General features: G+C 33.1%; 1 protein-coding gene across 1 annotated transcript in view; it reads right to left on the bottom strand.

The window, feature by feature from the left end:
• Window positions 1–3,431: 3,431 nt before the first annotated feature.
• Window positions 3,432–10,264, bottom strand: part of LOC117122911 (adhesion G protein-coupled receptor L3-like) — a 13,493-nt gene continuing 6,660 nt past the window's right edge. Inside the window, exons 11-21 of the mRNA XM_033268687.1 lie at window positions 10,077–10,140; window positions 9,860–9,968; window positions 9,239–9,318; window positions 8,844–8,958; window positions 8,628–8,725; window positions 6,957–7,065; window positions 6,396–6,613; window positions 5,275–5,341; window positions 4,932–5,032; window positions 4,580–4,748; window positions 3,432–4,340 (exon numbers count right to left, since the gene is read on the bottom strand). Of these exons, the coding sequence (XP_033124578.1) occupies window positions 4,233–4,340; window positions 4,580–4,748; window positions 4,932–5,032; window positions 5,275–5,341; window positions 6,396–6,613; window positions 6,957–7,065; window positions 8,628–8,725; window positions 8,844–8,958; window positions 9,239–9,318; window positions 9,860–9,968; window positions 10,077–10,140 (1,238 nt within the window). The 3' untranslated portion in view covers window positions 3,432–4,232. The remainder of the gene's footprint in view (window positions 4,341–4,579; window positions 4,749–4,931; window positions 5,033–5,274; window positions 5,342–6,395; window positions 6,614–6,956; window positions 7,066–8,627; window positions 8,726–8,843; window positions 8,959–9,238; window positions 9,319–9,859; window positions 9,969–10,076; window positions 10,141–10,264) is intronic.

Below are 10,264 nucleotides of genomic sequence, written 5' to 3'. Positions count from 1 at the left end.
TGCAACGGGGCCAGAATGATGGATCCACAGGATCGACATACCGTTTACCCGGTAGTCTACCACTACAGTTATAATCTGAAACATGTTGTGTAATAAAAACAATAATAAAATTATCGATCATATGATACAATTCCACATAATATTATACCATCTTTTGATAATAATAGTAATAATAATAATAATAATAATAATAATTATTATTATTATTATTATAATAATAATAATAACTTCCGTTACTAATCATAGATTGTGTATTTTATTTAAAAACTTATTTATCCTTTAACCATCAAGAATAGTAGTAATAATAGTAGTAGTAGTAATAATAATAATAATAATAGTAATAGTAATAATAATAATAATAATAATAATAATAATTCTCTTTGTTATATATCATTAGAAAAACATGCTTACTTCTTAAACTGCTATATTCAGTAGTTGTTACTTGCGCTATCTGACGAGTGGTCACTCTGTCGTCAACAGGAGTAGTAGCTTCTTGGACAGAATTTGGGTCGTAACAGTTGTCTATATCTTCACTGAAGAAGAAATGGAAAGGGCATTGCTGGGCAAGTGCAACGGGGCCCAAACACGAGAAGTAGAATGATGGATCCACAGGATCGACATACCGTTTACCCGGTAGTCTACCACTACAGTTATAATCTGAAACATGTTGTGTAATAAAAACAATAATAAAATTATCGATCTCTATGATACAATTCCACATAATATTATACCATCTTTTGATAATAATAATAATAATAATAATAATAATAATAATAATAATAATAATTATCATTATTATTATTATTATTATTATTATTATTATTATTATCATTATTATTATTATTATTATTATTATTATTATTATTATTATTATTATAATTATAATTATTATAATAATAATTTTCTATACTAATCATAGATTGTACATTTCATTAACAAAATTAATCCTCCCAAATTGTTACTTGCAGGATCTGACGCCTGAACATTGTCCCGTCGTTATCAACAGCAGTAACTATCAAGAATAGTAGTAATAGTAATAGTAATAGTAGTACTAGTAATAATAATAATAATAATAATAATAATAATAATAATAATAATAATATTAATAATAATAATAATAATAATAATAATAATAATAATAATAATAGTTCTCTTTGTTATATGTCATTAGAAAAACATGCTTACCTCTTAAACTGCTATATTCAGTAGTTGCTACTTGCGCTATCTGACGAGTGGTCACTCTTTCACCAGGACTAGTAGCTTTTTGTACCAATAATAATAATAGTAATAATAATAATAATAATAATAATAAATTTCTTTGTTACTAATCATAGACTGTATATTTCATTAAACAAAATATGCCTCCTCTTAAACTGTTATCGTCAGCAAATGTTGTTACTTGCAAAAATCAGTGATAATTAGAGGATATCGGGCCCCAATGTCATTTTAAGTAATAGCAATTAGGCCTATTGATAGTATTGAATTGAGTGTTGACGACCAACCGAAACTTACCAGGATACGCATTACAATAAAATGCAACAGCAGCATATAAAGCAAGTGTACACTTCCCTACTAACATTTCTATGATGACGTCACGAAACACCCAGTAATTCTAGTATTCTAAGGGTAGTCTAACCACGGTATCAAAACTTAATATTCCGCTATCGTTGATTCTTAGTAGTGCACTGTTGACTGTTCCTTCCGTTTCAAGTATTAGCTGAAAAAGGCGTCAAACTATGTAATCTTCCTTTCTTATATGCAAAATACATAATTATGTTGCTTATACTCAAGAAAACGAGAGGTCATTTAAATGAAATTCTTACAAAAAAAAATTAAAAAAAGATTAAAGAAACAGTAAGAATGATATTAAAATGGTACCGGTAACACAAGCAAAAGTAATTAAGTTGAGGATTTTTTGGTATATGTAGGTTTTTCTAATTTTTCAACGAAATTATTATATTGAGTAAATATCGATTTTGTAATCAGCATCAGCAATTGAACTGGAATTACAATGTACATTTACTAGATAAATTAAATATATGTCCGATGTTCTATTGTTCAAATATAAAACTGAATTTGCAATCTACTACGGTGGTAGGCTATCTGGTTGTCAGGAAAGTTATGAGTTAGATTGTGAGATAGGCTGTCAGGTAAGTTGACAGCTATGTTGTGAGGTAGGTTGTGAGATAGGTTGTGAGGTAGTTGTGGGGTAGGTTGTGAAGTATGTTGTGAGATAGGTTTGGACAGTTTTGTGAGATAGGTTGTCAGCTGTGTTCTGAGGTTGTGATGTAGTTGTGAGATAGGTTGCCAGCTATGTTGTGGGGTATGTTGTGGGGTATGTTGTGAGGTAGGTTGTGAGAAAGGGTGTCAGGTAGGTTGTCAGGTAAGTTGTGAGGTAGGTTGTGAGGTAGGTTGTATAATAGGTTGTAAGGTAATTGAGGTAGATTTTCGTCATGTTTGAAACTAAAAAAAAAAATTATATATTTATGTATAGTTACAGAGAAGGTCTGTTGTTGATCACTTAGCACACTTTTATTATTATATTGAAAGAAATATGCGAGCCCTCAAATGTATATACAATATATTCGTCTTTAATAATACAAATATATTATAAATAATCTTTAATAGGCCTACAAACACTAAAAATATGTTCAGTTTTTCGGCTTTGTTATAAGATTTATTTTAAACAAACTGAAACGTAGTAGGTCTAATTGAAATCTGATCCAAACAATCATCATCAACATAGTGTTCTGTCGAAGGTTGCTTCCTCAAGTAAGTTCTCCAGTACTTTGGTCCTCGGCTATCTTCTACTTCCTCAATTATGAATTTCATCCATAATCATAATTACCTTCCCACCTCTCAATCTTTTCCCGAATATCGTACCCTCTATCACGTCTGTCAAAAAGCTGTCGATTGTATGAATAGACCCTTTGAAGCCATACAATAGACCTTTCCGGAGTGTCAATCAAACTTAACAACTGACTAATCAGAACAGCGCTAGGAATACGCGCGCGTCTTACAGACACACGTGTTGTCCCACAAACGCACGTGTTCGCGTATGTTTTAACGCTGCTGACTTGTGGGACCTTAGATACAATATCCAAGGGGCGGAGCTTAGCGGAAAGGTCCATTATAGGAATTCTGTAGTAAATTATAGTCCTTTTGTCATGAATTCCTACATGACGTATTTCCGAGCGGTAAAGAAATGACTAGGAATCCCTCATTGACATATAACATATCCATACAGTTCACAATCACACAACTCTCAAATAAACTTTTATTCTGTATAAACTCCAACAAGAATCCGGTCTCAAAATAACACAATAACATTCACATTTTTTTTTTTTTAAGGAAGTAATTACATTTATTCAGAAAAAAATCCACAACAAATTACAAATTGCAAATTATTTACATAGGCACCAAAAGAAGCGGTGGCTTGTCAGTTTGAATACGCAACATGCAAAACATACACGCACAGAATACATAGTAAACACATCAACATTTTAATTTTTAAATTTGGGATCGCCCACAATTGCCGGCACCTCCAGGAAGGGGAAATGCCTCACTCCCAAGAAAAGTTTTCCTTAATAAGTATTTAAAATCATCTCTTTCAATTTATTTTTGATCGAATTTTGCGAATTTATTTTTAAAAGGCTATCATATAGCTCATTCCAGATATTTGGTCCGTGAATAAAAATAGATCTGTGACAGGATGTCAGTCTTGAAAAAGGTACATACATTTTGTTTGAATTTCTTTGGGCTTTTGCACGTTCACTTTTTGTATTACCATCAAGGATTTCGCATAAGGGAGCGGGTAATTGCCTGAGATGATATCTAGAAATGAAACATACTGCCTGTACCTTATTTATATCAAAGATTGTAAGCATATTAAATTGTTTAAATAATGGACGTGACACGTGTCTCCAAATAGTTCCAGATAGGAAAACCTATCATCTTATATACATGAACCCTGGAATTCCAGAGCATTCCGGAGCATTCTATATTATCTAAGTGGATGGCTGGCTGAACACCCCATCTTTAAGTGCTCTGGTTGTGCCATATGATGTACCTCCCAAGTATTGGTGTAAATGGTGGGTGGGGGGGAAGACTGAGTGGTGGGTCCATTACCCCTCCCCTTCCGTGACAAACGAGCGTAAGCAATGAATCAAACACTGTGCACCCACTGTTGACCTTTGAATTTTCTGTGTTGAGAAAATATCTCGGCTAGCTCGTCACGCTACTGGTGTTATGCTCGTTGATATTGTGTCATTATTTATAGTATTGATGCTACTATTTTGCCCAATTCGATTGCTCAATCTCTTCCTAAATGTTTGTCGAACCTGCAATATAATAAAAAGTATTTGTTTTTAAATGGTGTGTAATTGTACATAATGGAATTACGGTACAGTTTGGTGTCCAAAAACACAATTAGGCGTACGTATTTATAACGTAATTTTATAGCATTGCTTCACTTTTGTGTCATTTTCAAACATAACCTAACCTAACTTTACAACGTACAGGAACGTCACATAACATTTTATGTTTTCTGGAATCAATGTCAAAAACAGTTTTGAATCACCTCTTTGCTAAAGACGCACTGCGTGAGCCAGATGAGAAGTCCTTGAGTCGAATTTAAGATAACAAATATGTGTTCCATTATCTCAGAATTGTCAAATATGATGATGACACCGAAGATCCATGAAAGTCCAACTACTGGCGTGAGAAGCAATATACCACCAAACAAATTCCTTGCAAACGAGATAAAACTAATTTTTAATTTTTAAAGTCACATAATATTATCCCCTGTGGTTGTTCAAAAATGAAAATTTAAACGCTTCTCCACGTTCTTAGATTGTACACAGTGCCGACGTACACTATGTGCGCAAATGATTATGTCTTATGATAAAATCATCTTTAAAAATGTTTCTAACCTGATTCGTTTGAGTTTTTGCATTTCGTCTTCAGTTTGGTTTGGCAATTGTGATTTTTTTAACGCTACGAAACTAACAACTACTAGCTGCATGAAGACAATCTACGAAGAGAAATGTTCAAACTGTCAGATTTACTCAAAATTTATGTTTATGATCAAATCTGGAAACGCCTTAATAAAAATTTGATTTTATATCACTTATATTTGAACTCATTTACTTACATATTTGAAAACTTTGATAGACCAAATTTATCTCCCAAATATCTTTTTTTCGGCTGCAGCTTATAGGCATATAGTATTGACTTTGGTGAATATGTTTATTCAGGTAAATATGTACAACTTACAAGAAGTGTGAGGCACACTGGAAAAATAAAAGCCCAAATGGCACCAGAATGAGTATCCAACCAGCACCTAAAAAAGAATATATAAACAACACTTTCAATTGCTGCCACCTTTAAACAGCTTAGCATATTTTATGAATACGGGGGTCTTCTGATCGGCTTAATGTAGTTTCGGGTTCTATAGGAAGTGCTTAACGTTGGACCATGGAGTCAATGGTGGACAGACTGAGACCCAGAGTAAGTACTGACAACTTAGCTATCATTTTAGATCAAAAACGTAATTCCTAAAGATTGTTAGATGTACATATTACTACAGTTTTTATAACATTCATATTTCATCCATATTATAACATATATCTATCTATATATATATATATATATGCCTATGTATATATATATTGTATATATATAAATACATAAATATATAAATAATATATATACTGTATATATATAAATATATATATATATACTGTATATATATATATATATAATATATATATATATAATATATATATATGGTCGGTCATAGAATATCAAGTATGAACCTTCGAGATATTTTATTACAATTTTAGCAACAGATTTGTTATTTGTATTTACAGAATTCTGAACATAGGCCTAATAGATAAGACCATCTAATTCCTCAACAATAAAAAAATTGCAATCAGATTCAAATTTAATCTTATTAATAGGACTATTATTCCTGATGATGACATAATTAATGTCGAAATATTGAATCCCAACACGATGGCGTGTATTTCAATACTTGGAGTATGTATTATACTTTCTTATCTGAGATTAATCAGTGGACCTTTCGGTTTAATAGGACTATTACGAGTTCATTTTCAAGTCATTAAAATTTAGGATAAGCGAAGCAAGTTTACTTTTTAAAGGCGTATATGATTTAAGAGCATTGATAAAAATATTAACTATAATTAAATAATGTAATTAAATGAATATTCGGTAACTGACGTACATTGTGGAAATTTGCATTTAATCCTACTAGCAACATTCGCATTTTATGCGAGGAGTAGTTTTATTTTTTTAACTTGGTATTCCGATATAATTATAGGTGTGCTTATTGCCGTTTTTACACGAATCGCAATAACTATAAACAATAAATTTACTTATCAGACGCATAGTTCTCTCTTGTTATACCAACAGTCACCCCGACGGCAATTAATGGTACAATCCAGCCACAATACCGACTGTACATGAATCGTTTTTCATGATCAGCAAACGGATACTTAATCTTCATGTATATGTCCGTTGATATGATCAACATCCACGAAAAAGCCGCCAGGAAACTGAAGTGCAGACATCCCGCAAGAAAACTACAGGCGATCTGAAGATAAGTTTGATACTAAATTACTATACTCATGGCGCCCTTAGCAAGAGCAGCAGTTTGTATGCCTTTTTTATTTAAAAAAAATACTCTGAAATAACATCAAGATTTTGAGGAAAAACAAATAAATTTACAATAGGAAGAACGATCACAAAACAAAATCTAAACATTGTGAACAATTTATACGATTATCACAAAAGGGCGTATTTACAGCTGTTATTTATTTTAACAATATTTATTATTATAATTTTTATATTTAATACTTCTGTTACCATTACCGTATTAGTAGAAGTTATGATTTTCTTTAAAATGTTAGAGAGTTACAAAAAATGACGTAAACTACCGGTATATTATTCACATCAATTTTCAGGCACGAAAAGAAGAAATTAGAGCTGAGTAGAGCGATGACTAGATGACGCATGCTTCTGTACCGATCGGAGTTTCTTAAAGTTCTAAAGTAAAAATCAAAATAATACTGAATCCGTTAATATTGGTGCAAGCCTGTTTCCAGTCTCACATTAGGGAGCTTTTGATTGCACGACGACGGTAGGACGTATAACGTAATGACGTCACTAAAAGTCAGTTGCGCATGCGAGAACGTTAAGGTCACCTCGTCAAGTAGATTCTGCATCTGGAACGCAATTTGGCCAAATCTACGTATGCAGAGAACGTAGGACGCCAGGTAGGACGGTCACGCATGAGTGATTCCGTTCTAGCGTCGCGTCGTCACACAAATCGGAAGCTCCCTAGTTTCCCTCTGCCCCTTTCCCACATTCACGAATTTTGCTACGATGGAGCACGATTTTTAAAAGTTTTAAAATCGCGCTCTATCGTAATGATTCGTACTCAAAAATTCAAGTTTTACGTTTCATCAAGACGCTACTAGGACGCCGTCAAGATGTATTACGGCACTAATGCGATAGTGCGACGACATTTTTACGAATTATAACGATAAAGTTACGATTTGTGACGACGTACTACGACTTCACAAAATTTTAATTCGACGTCACTACGATTTTACAGAGACGCAAGCACGACGATAGCACGATTTAACAAGACGCACATCACAAAAACAAACATCACATGACATGATAAAAAAGCGCACTGTTGAAACACCATCAATATTTGCAAGTTGCTGCTATAGAAGAAGAGGAAAATTTGTTGGCTGCTACAGTTTTGATAATCAAGAGTAAGCGTCGGTTACACCGAATGCATAGGCCTAAACGAAGTGTATGGGTACAGCCATGGCTCTTACGTCGTCCATATTTTAGACAGTATGAACACTTACTATTAGAGTTAAATAGAGAAGACCCAAGAGGCTTCAGAAACTTCCTCCAAGTGAACAAGGAATTGTTCAGTGTGCTGAAAAACTTTTGTGACACAGAGCCACGTGATATAAACCACGGTCTTGATGCTGGTGGCATCTTAGCTAAACGTCTCAGCACCGCAGCGACGTCTTGGCTTGTCGAGGTCTCGTTGGTAGTAAGAATAGACAAGACACAGTCACGACAAACGACGACAACTAACACGATGCCGCTGCGGTAGACCAAGATGTTTGTCACGGCTACGATTGAGCACGATTTTTTTTAACATTCCAAAAAAAATCGTGCTCCATCACGATGACATCAAGTTCCAGTACGATGCAATACGATGAATTGTTTTGACCACGACATTTACGACGACGCCATTGCGATTTTTAAAAATTGAAAAATCGTGCTCTGTCGTAGCAAAAATCGTGAATGTGGGAAAGGGGCAGCCATTAAAACCGGTTCATCCAGATAATAATTCGTTAAGTACAGGTAGTCTTTTATTATACATCGAGATAAAGGTATTGTTGAAACTGATATGCTTATGAAATCGTTACATTATATCAATATTGGATATGCATGTTCCAAAATTATGATTTAGGCATCTCCAATTCAGTGTTGTTAGTGTAAACATAGACAAAAGGTTTTTTTGAAACTTACATGACATAAATGTAATTCATTATTTTACTCAACACATGCCAACTTACTTAAAACCATAAATGATGATCAAAGTGATGATAAGAAAAACACTTGAAATTGCAACTCCAAAGTTGGTAAGCACCGACAAAATCATGTTCTCTTCTATCTATAATATAATGATATTGTTTTAAAGTTCATGTTATTAGGCTAGATATTAACAACACAAAGCTGGAAGTTATGTCAAAACATAAGACTATTATTTTATAATAAGCAATAATTCATACCTGCTTCGGTTTCATTAGAATGACAAATGACGTCAGGTGATTGCAATTACACGTCACGCCACTCACAAGAAAGTCGTCATCATAGATTGTCTCGCATCCCGCAGTTGACCACATACTTGTAAAATATCAATACACATTTTTTTAATATGTATACGATATAAGTAAGGAATACATTAAAAAAATCATTTTCGGTTTCCAGTCCTGAGTTTATATCCATTGTTTTAAAAAAACACATACAAACTATAGATGATATGCTATAAGTTAGATATGTCGATATGGTTGAATATGATCACTATTTTCGTATGTGTGTTTGTTGTAATTTTATTTTACATCTGTTTCAATATAATCTTCGTATTTTATAACATAAAACAATCTAAGATTCACTATTTACTTACGCTGATGCGTCATTATCTGGTGTAAAATGGCATACTGGAATTTTATTCACGCTAGTAGTACTATTCTGTGTAGTTACGTTCTTTAATAGTTTGTTTAAAAAAAAGAAAACAAAAATTAATAAATTTTAAATAATTATATCAATAAAACAAACCGACACGACAGCCAATTAAACTTTCTGAATCAATAACCTTATTTTTTTAAGATAATAGGCCTATAATTAAAAGATAAAACTCAAAAAATAATTATTATTAGTTACTCCTCCGATTTCGAAGTGCTTTTGCCCGTTCTGTGGAAGCGGTTTGGCGTAGTGGGAACTGTTTGGTTTCCCAACCTTGTGGTCGGGGTTTCAATTCGTCGCTGTGCATTTCGCGTGTGTCCTTAAGAAGGCACTTTATATCTGCATTGCTCCTCGCCACCTACGAGTATAAATGGGTACCTGAGGAGGTTTTGAGTGCAAAATGCGCTAATACATTGATGCGGCAAACTATGAAATTTCCCCAATAGGCATCGTTCCAATGACTGGGGTAATAATGTCGAAAATCGCTCTGAGACGTATGTGAAAGCGCTATATATAAAACGTACATATTATATTATTAAAGCAAAATATTTGAAACATTTACCTTAATGACAGGAAATTTTATCTCACAATTGACACTGGTTTTCTTTTGAAATTTGTCGTAAAAATCTATGTCCACGATGTCTGATGTACTTGGTAAAACATCCCCATTGCTGGAAAAGAATGACTAAACATTGACTATTAACAGCCTCATAAAATGAAGTGCATTTTGAAAATCATTAAATTGTACTTTCTTCTGACAATTTTAAATCCTAACTTACATAGTTTCCAGAAGTGTGTTTCCTTGGAGAACGCTGAGAATTGCAACAACGCTGAATGGCCCGTCTGAATATAAACACAAGTGCTTTACTTAATTCTATTTTTCCTAACACCAATTCAGTCAATAAATGCCTACAATTTTTGAAGAATCGGGATCTGTCTTAAAATTCAAATATAATAATGCTAACTA

The sequence above is a fragment of the Anneissia japonica genome, unplaced genomic scaffold, assembly GCF_011630105.1.
Source record: "Anneissia japonica isolate Jap-2015-1 unplaced genomic scaffold, ASM1163010v1 scaffold2227_len217889_cov164, whole genome shotgun sequence".
In the NCBI taxonomy this organism is placed as follows: Eukaryota; Metazoa; Echinodermata; class Crinoidea; order Comatulida; family Comatulidae; genus Anneissia; species Anneissia japonica.
The sequence above is the reverse complement of the archived record's forward strand: the minus strand, read 5'-3'. Positions and strand labels throughout refer to the sequence as shown.